Source organism: Esox lucius, chromosome 10 (assembly GCF_011004845.1).
Source record: "Esox lucius isolate fEsoLuc1 chromosome 10, fEsoLuc1.pri, whole genome shotgun sequence".
In the NCBI taxonomy this organism is placed as follows: Eukaryota; Metazoa; Chordata; class Actinopteri; order Esociformes; family Esocidae; genus Esox; species Esox lucius.
The window spans coordinates 11,961,103-11,974,490 of record NC_047578.1 but is presented as its reverse complement, the minus strand read 5'-3'; the positions used below and the strand labels follow the sequence as shown (position 1 = coordinate 11,974,490).

Below are 13,388 nucleotides of genomic sequence, written 5' to 3'. Positions count from 1 at the left end.
TTGCTTCTGTTGCCACGAATTACCAGTAGCCTTCTATTCCATTGGCTCTGAACAGGCACCCTGTTTCAAACAGCATTATAATTGTATTCGGACCCTCTGTCTAGATTAGCCTATTACGCTAATTCGTCAGTTGGTGCTGAGTTGAATACTGGTCTCTCTTGGCAGATGTTGGCCAGGGTTGGGTCCAGCTCATGGATATTTAATTGCTTCCTTCCCAGTGTAACTTGTTTCCCTCCATCTGTGGTATAACTCATAATCCATTTTTGCATGTGGGATAATTACGCTTCTGTCCACTTCCACCCCCACAAACGTCGCTTTTTGAATTCGTGTTGTTTGACTTCCTGTATTACAAAATGAGGGTTATTTGGCCTCTTAATATGTATTTATTTACTATTTGAGTCTTGCATTGTCATTGTTAAACGGAAATATGCTTGTGTACACTATTCAACTAATTCATACAACCCCTTTTGGGTCAATTTATATTTTTAAACTGTGGGAGTGCAAAGTTTCGAATCTCAGGACAACTTCTAAACTTTGTTTGGTTCTGCAGCTGTCGCTTTGGCCAGGTTTTCTTTTGTGTTCCACTTGTTCTGTGATAGACGAAAAGCAGCCGGGACACATTTGAAAAGCAATTTGATTTCGTCTTAACCACGTCATGTGGGGTTTTGGGGTTGCAACGTTCAGTTGACCTCTTGGATTGTCACTCTCACTTCTTGTTGACCTTTTGGCTGAGATTGCGCACTCGCGTACAGACGAAGTCCGTCTATTTCTGTCTAAGTATTGATTAATCAAAACAGAATGAATTGTGTCACATTAGCTTGTGAGACTTTTGTCTGCACTGACACATTTTCCTATTAACAATAGTTTATTTTAGATTGTGAAACGTGTTTTGCATTATAAATTCGTGTGTTAAGATTCATTTGTGTGGTTTTGTTTAGAATGTGTCTTTTGGTGAGATCTATGTGCAGCAAGATTATGGGTTTTATTTTACTTCGCCTACAGTGTCGTGCTTTATGGGTCTACTTCTTCATCATGCTCACAATGTCCGTTGTTGTATGCTGCTCATATGTATTTATACACATTTAAATTTTGCTTAATTGCAAAGGTTATGGTCTATTAGGTACTGTCAGGCTACACAATTTAATAATAAGCAATTGCTTGGTTTGGTTGGCATGCTACGTATGTGTGGACCTACCGTATGTAGAAAACGAAAACATGTATTGAAATATCCGAAATGATCATCCAGACTATTTTCTATCTGTTATTTTAATTTGGTTTCCATCAAATGTTTAGTGGCTCGAAACTGGTGTTTAGAATTATTTATTTTATCAGTGGTGAATAACATTTCTATACATTTACCTCAGAATAATACATCAAGAATCAGAATTAAATGTCTTTATTAGAAATGTATTAAGCTATATTGCAAGTTTTACTTTTTACCTTAATAGATCAATTGAATACAAACTCAGAATCATCTACAGATCTAACATGGATTGACCCTAACCCTAATTCCCGTACCCAGTTCTCCCACTGTAAACTTAAAACGGTATAAACGAATAACCAACGCAACGACATTTAACCTTGTATTCGTTTTTTTGTGGAGTAGAACGTGAAGGTATAACCATTGTTCTATTCCAAAATCGTTGTCACGTATGGGGAGAAAATATCACCATTGTGACACAATGAAAAAAGAAATGGTGGTCATTTATGAGTTGCACAGCATGGCAGACAATGGTAGGCAGGAGAAAATATAACCATCGCCCTCTTTGCACGGTTCATTGCGGGGTCAGCCATAGCAGCAAGATGAATCTGCATCCTCGTGGAGCCACCAGCAGAGCTCGCTTCAGGCCAAGTTCAGTGTCACCCGCAGCCAGCTCCTGAGATTGGGGGTGAAACACACACACATATTCGACTGGGTTGGTCACCCGAAGCCAACCTCTTGAGAGTAGAAGACACAAGTACAAGCAGCACAACACACAAACACAGACACACACATACTCTTGGCTGGTTTGCTTGCGTTAATAAACATCGCGGTAAAGTTAATATAATTAGCATATATTATTAAGTATTTGTTTGGGGTTTGGGGACTGGCGCATTTTAACAAACCGCTTATGTAAGGCATAGAGTGAAAACGCTAGCCAAAAGGTATGAAGGACATGTGCATTCCTTGGGCGGCTTGCTTGCCTCCATCCAAACGAAAGGATAATATAATTTGCATATTGTATTAGAGATGTTCTATACTCCAGAGGGCGGTGAATTGTAACCAAGGTCCATGTTGGGTGTACAGTATTATATTACAGGCCTTACCTATAATGTAACTAAATCGTTAAGTATGATTTCTATTCGAATACTTACATTGAAACAAAAATGAGATGATGCAAATCAATTTTGCTGCTTCCCGAGCATCCTTAAATCTCGACCCGGGAAGCACAGTCTCACAGGGGTGGGACTGGTGTGCTTGAGTTAGCGTGGAAAGAAGAGGAAAAATCGGGGTCAAAAGTTTACCGGCTGAACAAGTCTCTGTCATCTGTTCAGTTGAGGCCTGATGCCAGCGTTATAATAGCGATCTTGACTCTCCACACAAAAGATAGAATAGCTTTGAATTACATATGTTTGACGGTGCACTCCAGGTGAACCCTGAAAGCTGGGTGACCCCGTGTTAGGCGAATGGGCCCCCACCCGTCCTCAGCCCCAAGATTGAGTGGTCGGCATTTTATTAGGGTGGTTGATTGGTGAATTTCCTTTGAATAAATTGCATTTGATATGTTTAGGGACGAGGGCAAAATTAGCATTTTGAGGATTGATTCTCATACCCGGGTCACAGGGTAATGAGTATGGGTTTATGCCCACATCCCCCCAAATGGCCTCCTTAAAAACATTTAGGAGTTCTCTCCCTGTGCTGAGAACAGAAGTCCTATTTTTTTTATTTAAAAAGTGTGTCCTTTTTGTAATGAAAACAATCAATTCCTATAACTTTTTTTTCCCCAAAACAAAAACAACGATGTTCAAATTTTATTGGGTTTTGAAACCGCATTTAGTCATAAAGTGGATGGATCTGCATAACAGATCGAACATAAGCGTTATCTTTTCCTTCAAAAATGCTAGGATTTGAGATCAATTCTTATTTTATTCCACTTAAAAGAGGATGCTTTTTCTTTATTTTCCTCCTATAATGTAATAGATATAATTGTTTTTTAAAGACTGGCTAAATCGCTTTTCCCTAAAAACGTGTCTGCTTTCAAACTGGACACGAAATAGTGATTCCACCCGAACTATTTATTTCCAAATGGGTCATTCTTATTTTTTCATCAAATATACAAGAGCCAAGCCTATTAGCAATTCTGTTTCAATTCCTTTTTACAGAGTTAAGAGATACAACAATAATACGATGACTTGATGTGCATTTATCATAAATAAGTTACTTTTATCTTATAAAACAGTATGCCCTGGGTTACGTCGGGTTATAACAACTGCCTATTTAAGAAAATAGAGTTGTGTTTAATCTTAACCACTTTTATTAAAGCTGATTGTGCAAAGGGTATAATGCAGACCTAACGAAGGCCATGTGGTTTAAAATATGAGAATAACTTAAACCTACTCCCTACAACACTCGCTGGATGTAGCGGCATTTGCCCGTCGAGATAAATTCTAATCCGGGCAATTATTCATATTATTTTACCCATACATTTTCTTCACACCACTCATCTCTTCTTTATTTCGATATATAGCATATCCATTCCATGTAGTTGCAACAACAGTGATCACCTTTAACTTTTACAAGCTGTGAATGCTGATGGGATCGTACACGCTGCAGCCAGGTCATCATAATAAACTTACAGCAAGTCATATTTGATCAGTTTGTTATAGCACTTTTCTTATCTACAGTATTATGATACAGTGTGCATGGCAATGAAAAATAATTGAAAATACACTTATTACTCACACAGTAGCCTTTACCTGTACTGTATTATATACGCAAAAATGTTTCTGAAACATAATATCACATATTGCTCTTCTGCTAATGAACTACAAGCCTGGGACAAATTTAACTACGGAATACTTATCAGAAAAACTTTGAATAGGCTTATGCAACTTTCAATTTAAGATTGGTAGGCCTATTTCTTAGATATTTAAAAATATATATTGTACAACAGTTGATAATATTTCCGTACTTCCACCGTAATATGTAAACCACTGAATTTGAGGGTTTGAATGTTAATTTCTGTATGTATTGTTTTAGGCCTAACGTATTATCACGTTTGTGACGCACACACGCTGTTTCAGAACGCCTAAATAGACAGAAAAAACATGTACTTTGTCTATAGCAAAAGGCCTGCAGACGCTTACTAAATTGAACTTTTCCAGAGTAAAACAAGAGACACCATAATAGTCTACAGCAACAAGTCAATAGTAGGCTGAAAGACTATAAATCATTGGGGACTCCTTAGTCTGTCGCTCATTCGGAATTAGCCCACTACGGAGCTAGAGAGTGGATTAGAGGCAAACCTGCACATATTTATATAATACATATATAACACTGTTTAGAATGTAAATGTATATATCAAGTTAGGTATTCTTACCCTGCACATTATGTTGATATATAGGCTCCCAGGTGGTCTTGGATACATGCGTTGGAGGCCAGATCATCTGAATAAAAGATTCTCCCTTGTCATTGTGAATTGCAGAATACACTAGATTGTCATTTAACACCTGCCAACCAAGTTTAGATGAATACAATTAGTAGGACATAGGCCTGGGACTAAAATAAAAATCCCACTGTTGTTGTTGTCGTTTATGTCTTACACAAATCTAGCACCAGGATCTTTTCTGAACAGAAAAAACAGGAGCCTAGGTGAGCCGCAATATATATTATGATCAAAAGATATCAAAAATGTACATATTTATGGATTTTTAAATCTAACCCTGACTAGGAGTCAATGACATTTCAGTTCGGTAGGCTAATCACACACAGAAGTCCCTCAGTGGCTACATGGCTTTTTACGCTAAATCCTGGGATTTCAACGTATTTTATTATTATTATTGGGGTGCTATTGGGTGCTGATCCGTGTTAAGTGCTTCGTTATCTCCGCAGAGTCGGGTAGACCATGGAAACCCGAAGTCCAAGTCCGGGGTGAACTTCAGGTCATTGCGTCTAACAAATATGAAAATGTCGCCTCTTTGGAGAAGGGCACGCCTTGTTGTTTAACAAAGACTGTCAATGGGCAAGATTAATCAGAAACAAAATGGAAACGGTGTCACTTTAGGGTCAGAGAGAAGTTATCGCTGTTTAGGGGAGCGAATAGAAAGGGGGAACGAAAAAAAAAGAAAAAAATAATGCTTTCAATATTTCCGAAGTTTGGCCTCCCATTGGCACCACGCACTGGGCCTTCTTTACATGTACGGTAGTGGACACCTTCCGTAGTGTTGCTAGTTTGGTTGAGGAGGCTTCTTCGATATTTTCACCTCCGGCATGGATTAACGAGATGGAGGACAAACAGGTCGTGAAGACGGCAGTTTACGAGACGCTGGTGGCGCAGAGACACGGTCAGGGAGGCTTCTACCATGACAGTAAAGTTGCACTTTTTTCGTAGTGGGATTAATCAGTACTAGTTATTGTTTAATTGTTCATGGTTGTTACCTTTTCAAGGATAGCTTAAATCTGGGTGGATGGCGTTGAGTCTATTTGATTCCATTGTTTGGTTTTGTAGTTGTTTAAGTTGATTATTTTGATTTCCACTACCAGTATTACTATGGCGATGATGATGATGATAATGGCGATTAGTTTTAGTATTATTGTAATGCAATAGCTGCTTTGCTGTTGTAATCATGATCTGACGTCCACCTCAGTAGCATGCGCAATTTTTTTTTCTTCTTTAGGTTGAATATTAAATACTGCAATGTGCAGTAGTAAAAGCCACAGGTTAGTTACAGTCATTCATAGACAATTAAAAAAAAATAAACGCCTTTAGGCCTATCTCTGTTTATTAAAAAGTACAAGGTTTGTAGAAAGTCAGTCGTCAATAAGTTTAGAAATATGTATTTTGAATCATTTCCTTTTGTTTTGAGTTGCTTTTACTGTCAATAAAATGTATTGTTTCTCGTTTACTAACATTATTATAAACTGAAGAAGAAACGTCTGTTTCTTCTGACCTTAACGTTGGCCTTGTCCAAATCACTAGATTCACTTTGGCCTGCAATTCAACAGCAATATTGTAACATCATAGTATGAGCCATATGTAAACTACATTAAGTTAGCATTTTTGCAACCTGATTGGAAGTAAAGTGCCGACTGTAATGCGTTTAAAAAACATAAAGTGTATCTTCTACTCCCAAAACAGGACACCAGAAATATTTTAAACTGTACCTGGCTTTTTTGGTAATTCAAATCAAGTGAGGCATCTGACTCCTTGATTTTGAATGCTTATTACCTAGTTTTCTCTGTATCAGTTACCTATGTAAACAGTTTCCATGTCATTTAGAATCCGCAAATTGTTACGGCACAGATGCACATTTTACGCACGACAATACCAACTCAGAATTGACAAGAAAGGGAAGTATTTAGGAAAGGAGAGGACTAGAAAAGCACTCCAATGTAATATTTCCCAAAAATACTAAATAAAAATAATAATTCAGTTGTTATAATTTGTTTATCCCAACAACAAAAAACATCATTTTAATCAGTTAGAGAAGCCCAATGTAATATTTCTCTGAAGACAAACCTGCGGGTTAAAATTCTAGATTAAATGTTTATTTACTCTAGTTGATGTGTTAATAACGGACTTGATTATTTTTTTATTTTTTTATTTTGATTTCATAAAGAAAACACTAACATAGCCTATTCCGAGCAATGTTCATTTTCCCAATGCCAAGCTTTTCATTGGTTCCTGTTTACATGATGCCCACAGGAGACCTGGTGATTGGTGGCGCTTTACACGTGACCAGACAACTTTGTACATTTGATAGAGAGTAGGAGGGTTTTGTGGAGATCAGAAAAACGACAGCGCGATAAAAATTAGTATTGTTGCACTTCACAAATTAATGATCATGAGTTCGTACTTGATAAACTCGAACTATATCGAACCTTCCTTTCCTCCATGCGACGAATATCAACAAAACGGATACATCCCCGCCCCTACTGAGTACTACGAACGGCCAAAAGATACGGGCTTTCCCCACCACGACGAGGCGTCGTATCCGAGGTCAAACTACACAGAACCGAGCTACGACTACGGTAATGTCCCCAGCAATGGGCTTGATGATTTTACCGACAGACATCACGCACAACCTCAGCCCGTTGGCCAGAACCATGGCCCTCGCCTCAACCCAGTCCCAGACACTGGTGCGGTGGCGGACGTCAGCAAAGATTGCAGCCTCGCGGCTGAGTCGTATCCCAGCGCACAGAAGGGCAAGGAACCGGTGGTCTATCCTTGGATGAAGAAGGTCCACGTTAACACCGGTGAGTTATCGCCACGTTTAAATACCGGAACAATTGAGCAAGCCACCACTGGAACGTATGCACGCCCATTGAGGCAGCACTAGTAGCACCCCTTACAACGGAAATTTACGACCATCGAGCAGCGGGGTCGGTAATTAAGAACCCTCGTAAATTTTATTGCCTGTGTTTGTCTGCCAGGGCCATGTGTCTTTGTTGCTTTTTAACCCAAACTATGCTACCTCCACGGCTGGACCACAGCCAAACTGTAATATCCAACCCCGCTGATTTTGTAAATCATTTTCTAAGGCATGATTTGTCCCTGGATACGAGTGTTTGCACACATGGCGTCTCCAAATTATGGTCATTCAACGCAACAGAAATGGAGGAGGCTAAGCCCCCACAAAACATCGTAAGCTTTATTCTCCCATTAGCCTACCAACATGCTTTTATGGAGAACAACATTTGTAATGTGCCCAGTGGAGAGTGTCAGTGTTTGGACTATCGTGCTTAATGTGGCAGTAACACCTGCTTGCTTATATGTGTGTGTGCTTGCTTTTCTCCAGTCAATGCTAGTTACAATGGAGGAGTGCCCAAGAGGTCCCGCACTGCCTACACCCGCCAACAGGCTCTTGAGCTAGAGAAAGAATTCCACTTCAACCGCTACCTGACCAGACGCAGGCGCGTGGAGATTGCACACACGATGTGCCTGTCCGAACGTCAAGTGAAGATTTGGTTCCAGAACAGAAGGATGAAGTGGAAGAAAGATCACAAGCTGCCGAACACCAAGATTCGCTCCGCAAGCTCATCTTCATCTTCCGGAGCCCAGCAGCAACAACAGCAGCATATCAAAACAGGCACGCACCAGCAGCTCGTTCCCACGCCGTGCGCATCGAACCTATAGTGATGGAACCCTCGCGCCAAAAAACAACAGACTGAGAAAGGCAAACAGAACACAGCAACGGAATTTTGTGGACCGATTCTCGAGTATGTCCTTCACAGTATTAACCCCTTCCCTAGGCCGTTGGGCCTGACGCGTCCTTCTTGTCCGCTCTCATCCTCCTCTCTTCGTGTGTTCGCTCTCTTCTCATTTTTTTAGCTCGAAATCCGTCACTTGCTGCCCACGAAGGCACCTCAAATGTATGTATTTGTTTATTGAGACAGAAGAATTACGCACATTCAAATGCACCGCAGGACTTTGGACTATAAGTATACTTCTCATTGCATAGAATAAAAAGAAAGCGAATGAGAACAGAGACACAAGAGCTCATTTTTCTTTTTCCTCTATGCAATGTTTTTGTTGTTTCTCATGGAAAGTTCTAATATACTTGAAAGAAAGACTATGTTTTAGGAAAGCCCACCGGCGAGCTATCAGATGTTTTAGGATGGGTTTGGGTCGGAGTTAGGATTAAGCTCGTGTGTGTGAGTTGGTTTACTGTTGAATGTGTTATTAAGTCGTGTAATGTCCAGGTGTCTTTCAACCCTAATGTCAATGGAAAAATCATAGGAAGGCACAATATTGAATCAATTTTGTCTTTTAAAAAAGGCATCCCTTTTTGTTTGTTTGTTCGTGTTGAAGTGTTAACTAGTTTTATCTGTGATAGTGTCTCACAATTTTGTGTTGTGATCTAAACTGTGAATATTTGTATATGTTGTCTGATTAACTGACGTTGTAACATTGTAATGTAGTTTAGGCCCATGCAAGAAACTCCCCGTGAAATAAATATGTACTTCAATATATGACTGATATTGGTTTGGGTATTAGATTGTAATACATTTCTAAGTAATATGCATTGAGTTCCATGACAGATTCGCATGGTAACAATATCTCTTACCTGTTGCATGTGGATGGTTACAATGCTCGCGATCTCAATAGTATGGTGCTTGTTCCTTTAAAGTTATAAAATAACAAAGCTATTTATTATTAAAAAAAAAAAACTTTACACAATTCTCAAATAGGAACAATTCCTTTGAATTAGCTATCCTATCAGCTAGCAGTGTTTCGTATGTCCATGCATGATGTGGACAATTCACTTGATCTTCTTACAGAGTATATTTCTTACGTAATTTTGACAGAATGCGTTTCAAGTTGTGTGGTTGGTTATCTGGTTTCTCAGAAAAAAACACTTGGTCTTGAATATTGGATTGTTGATCCACTATTAGTATATTTCGATATTCCTACAAGCTCAAAGTGCTTCTTTTGAGGCCTCTTTTGAGCTTGTTTCTACGTAAAACCAAAAAGTACAAACCAGGAAACAATAAATTCCAAAAAACATACCTTGAACCCAAAAATGATAACAGATTGGTACACTTTTTTGTTTGTGAGAACTCCAAAAAGGTGGTGGAAACTGCTAATCAGCTATGCTGTTTTAGTAACTGGTGTCTCTGTTACATTATTTGGCCTAAATTCATAGTTAAACCAGCAAAAAAATTAATAGCATGGGCATGTGTGTTCATAATCTGTTAATTAGCAAGGTGATTGTTAAAACACTCTAAAGAAATTCCCAAAATTTATATTTGAATGTCCACCATATATGGGCAGCAATTTTTTTCTTTTCTGGCTGAATCATTTTAGGTGAGGTTTCTAAGTACAATTAAATGGTTCTTTTTTTTTGAGTGAACATGAATCCCGACTATACCTATAGCCATAGAGGTGTATTCTACCTATTTCAAATGATAACCACAGTGTGCATTTCACTTCAAATCCCAGTGCACCAGCATGTGTGTTGTTCACTACCTGCTACATCCAAACAATCGAAAGGTTCAACTAGAGGACACACTAGTATCTGGCCAATCATCGACTTAGAGCACTCCGTGTGACCCCTGACCTTACGATACACACAATGTCCAGACCTCCGTGGCTTTTTTTAAAATTTTATTTGCCCACGAGACAATGAGGAAGAAAATGGCGTATAGGTGTGCAATGGTAATGTTGATTCAAAGTCGTCTCGGGTGCTATTCGTCAAACTAACACCTTTGTCAGATCATGGCAAAGGGAAGGATTGTGATGGACCACGCTTATATCTGTTAAAAAGACATTTAAGGTTTATGTAACAGGGATCTAGTTAGCCTATGTAAAGGTCCGGCGTTATTATAGTGAATTGAAGGGAGTCGGCTATGAATTCTCTTATTTGTTCCATAAATTAAATCAAAGGACATTGTTATTGTTCTCCATCAGAACCATGTTTAATCTAAGGTATTGTACTTTACAATCATCAGTGACTCATCCTATGTTTCATTATATAATGTAGGCCTAAGTGGAATGTTCTAGCAAGTGCATAACAGTCGGAATATTTTATCAAATGTCATTGTGCACAGCTGGAATGGAATGCGTAATAGGCCTACAACTTTGCAAAGTCCATCTGAGCTTGAAGTGGATACAAGTGCAATTAAATAAAAACATATATAATTACACAAATGATCTTGCCAACTAGGGTGTAGGCCTTTTCTGTGCCAGCATTTGGCGCAGATTTGGAATATAGAAATTGGCATTTTGGATGATTGGCACAGGTTTTACACAGTCTCTCATGATGTCGAGATAGTTAAATTAGACATTTGAGCTCATTTAATACCCGACTAGAGGTCACTCCCAATGTACTACATTTTTTATATGCTCTCTCACGTGACTTATTCAATAATGAATGCCCGCGGGTCGAAAATAGATATGAAAATCGGCAGAATTTTCATTTGAAGTGATCCTCCGCGGAGCACGAATCAAATATTCTCAACTCTGCTAAGCCCACGCTTCTTTCCGTCAGTTTCCTGGTTTCGTATCTGATTGTGAGTAGACTATTTTTATTTCCTAAGTATGTTGTGTTTCTCCTTTGCGTTAAATAATTGCGTAACCGTTAGCGAAAAAGCTATTTGAAAATGTATAAACAACACATTTCTAAATGTTAGCTAGAATTTGAATATTTGTCATATAAAGATGGAGGTCGAAAATTATTCTGTGCTGGTTCAGTTATATGGTACGACATTACATTCAACTCGAGTTCAAGGCGCGCAGCCAGGCAGTATTTAATTTGAAACAAAGCGCATCATGTGAACATTTTTAAACTTCTACATGACATCTGTACTTTTCCATAATATTAAATTTATTGGCAAATATACCTGAAAAAAATTGAAAAACAATTTATGAAATTGCAACGTGGCATAAACGTTGAGAAGCTCATACAACTGGAAAATAAGTTCATTATATAAACGCTGTGCTATCCCGTTGATATAAAGCTGCTGAGTTCGAAAAATACATCCACAAATAATTATTGTGCGCTCATTACACAGCTTACATTCAAGGATCTAGAGCCCAGAAATGCCACTTGGTTAAACTGACCATAAATAAGTTAATTGAAAAGAAACGGTATAATTAATTCGACCCAAGTGTATATTGGCATTGCACATAAGTGATAACAAGATTGAGCGAGGAAAATAACATGTTTATTCACACACAAAATAATCTGTCACAGTTTTATTTTCTTGACAAAAAACACATTTCTTTTGGGTTTAATGAATAGAAATTTTCATAAAAACAATACATTCATTCTAAATCTGTCATTCACCAACGTTTTGTAAAAGAAAAGTTTATGACAATTTTTATGCGCATGTGTTCTAAGTCTCGTCCTGTAAGCCACATGCAAAATATAAGTAGGCTATTGTGCATGATTGAGTTGTCCACATTGCTGAAAGAGCGCCTCAATGAGAGAAGACACAAAGAACAATCAAGAACTAAGTTAAACATTAACAGATAATCATTCTCACCCCCAAAGACTGACTTCAGGCTATAGCCTGGTATTGAAGTTTAATGTAAAAAAGTTTTATATAAAAAGTTATAATAAGCACAGGTCAATAAATAAGTAAAAAATGAACCGTGTACCTAATTTACAATTAAATTAAATGTTTCATTAATAATAATAATAATAAGTATTATGTAGTAGTATTTTGATTACTATTATAATTTTTTTCTCTGTTGTTATTGTTTGGTGTCAGATTAATACGTTTTGTTTTCTGCGTTTATAGCCTACTTTGAACTGATTTAACGTTAACCTGCAAAAACCTCGAAATACATTAAAAAAGAGACTATATTCTACATTCCTTTTTTACAACATATACTGACACAAACTACCAGATCTGAGTCTTTCCCGTCTAAGCATGGACGCCAAGCTAACTTAGGGCGTCGAATTTCGAATTAGCCTTGATGTTGGCCGATGTAAACCCCTGAGAAAGAGTTATCTTCCACTGAGTGTATCCGTAACCCAAGCCTTGCTGTTAAGAGCTCCAAATGTCAACATTGCTGGGAGATATGTACCGCCGTCTGGCGTACATCCAAACGCGAAGCTCTGTATCAGTCTACGGCTAATATATACGACCAGCTTGGAAATAAAGTGTTAACAAAGACATTAACAAAATCAAGGATAATAAACTGCTGAAAATAACAAATACCCATCCCAAAAGTATCCTAAATCTTCCCAACTGAGAAAGGAGGTATACCTCTTAATTGGTTATGTAGTCTCTATCCTCTCCCTGTTTTTGACCGCAAATATCTTCACACTAGATTTTCGGTGCATCGGTTTGGGTCAGGGAAAAGTTCAGGTGCGGTGGCGAAAGGCGTGGGAGAGGGGGTCTGTTTTCCGTCCACGGTCCGCTCAAGCCACAGATGCTCTCCGTCGTTGCCCGGCGCTCGTGGAGTGGTAGACCTATGCAAATCTGGACAAACTAGAAACCCAGATAAAGATATCAATCACATAAATATATCACCAACATTTGCCCCAAAATAAAGACTTAACTCTTGAATAATTCAAAGTAATTAAAGTGTCGTCACCTCTTCAAAAATAAAACAAGAACATAACGTATACATTAAAATCACCAATAGACTAATTCTAACTCAAACACAAATCCAGAGCCTGTTCACTCATAAACCTCTTCACACTGGTCTGAAAGGTAAGCTGATAAGAGATTGTCT

The 13,388-nt window shown here is 38.4% G+C and overlaps 1 protein-coding gene across 1 annotated transcript; it reads left to right on the top strand.

Moving 5' to 3' along the window:
* Positions 1 to 5,576: 5,576 nt before the first annotated feature.
* Positions 5,577 to 9,179, top strand: hoxa4a (homeobox A4a). Its single transcript, XM_010893042.4, has 2 exons — positions 5,577 to 7,456; positions 7,999 to 9,179. Exons 1-2 carry the CDS (start codon positions 7,039 to 7,041, stop codon positions 8,334 to 8,336), a joined length of 756 nt encoding a protein of 251 aa, XP_010891344.1. The 5' UTR covers positions 5,577 to 7,038; the 3' UTR covers positions 8,337 to 9,179.
* The last annotated feature ends 4,209 nt before the right edge of the window (positions 9,180 to 13,388 follow it).

Bases quoted from the DNA above. Each gene is read 5' to 3' on its own strand.
- hoxa4a (XM_010893042.4), top strand. From the start codon at position 7,039: ATGATCATGAGTTCGTACTTGATAAACTCGAACTATATCGAACCTTCC. The intron at 7,457-7,998 runs GTGAGTTATCGC...GCTTTTCTCCAG, and splicing joins GAAGGTCCACGTTAACACCG to TCAATGCTAGTTACAATGGA.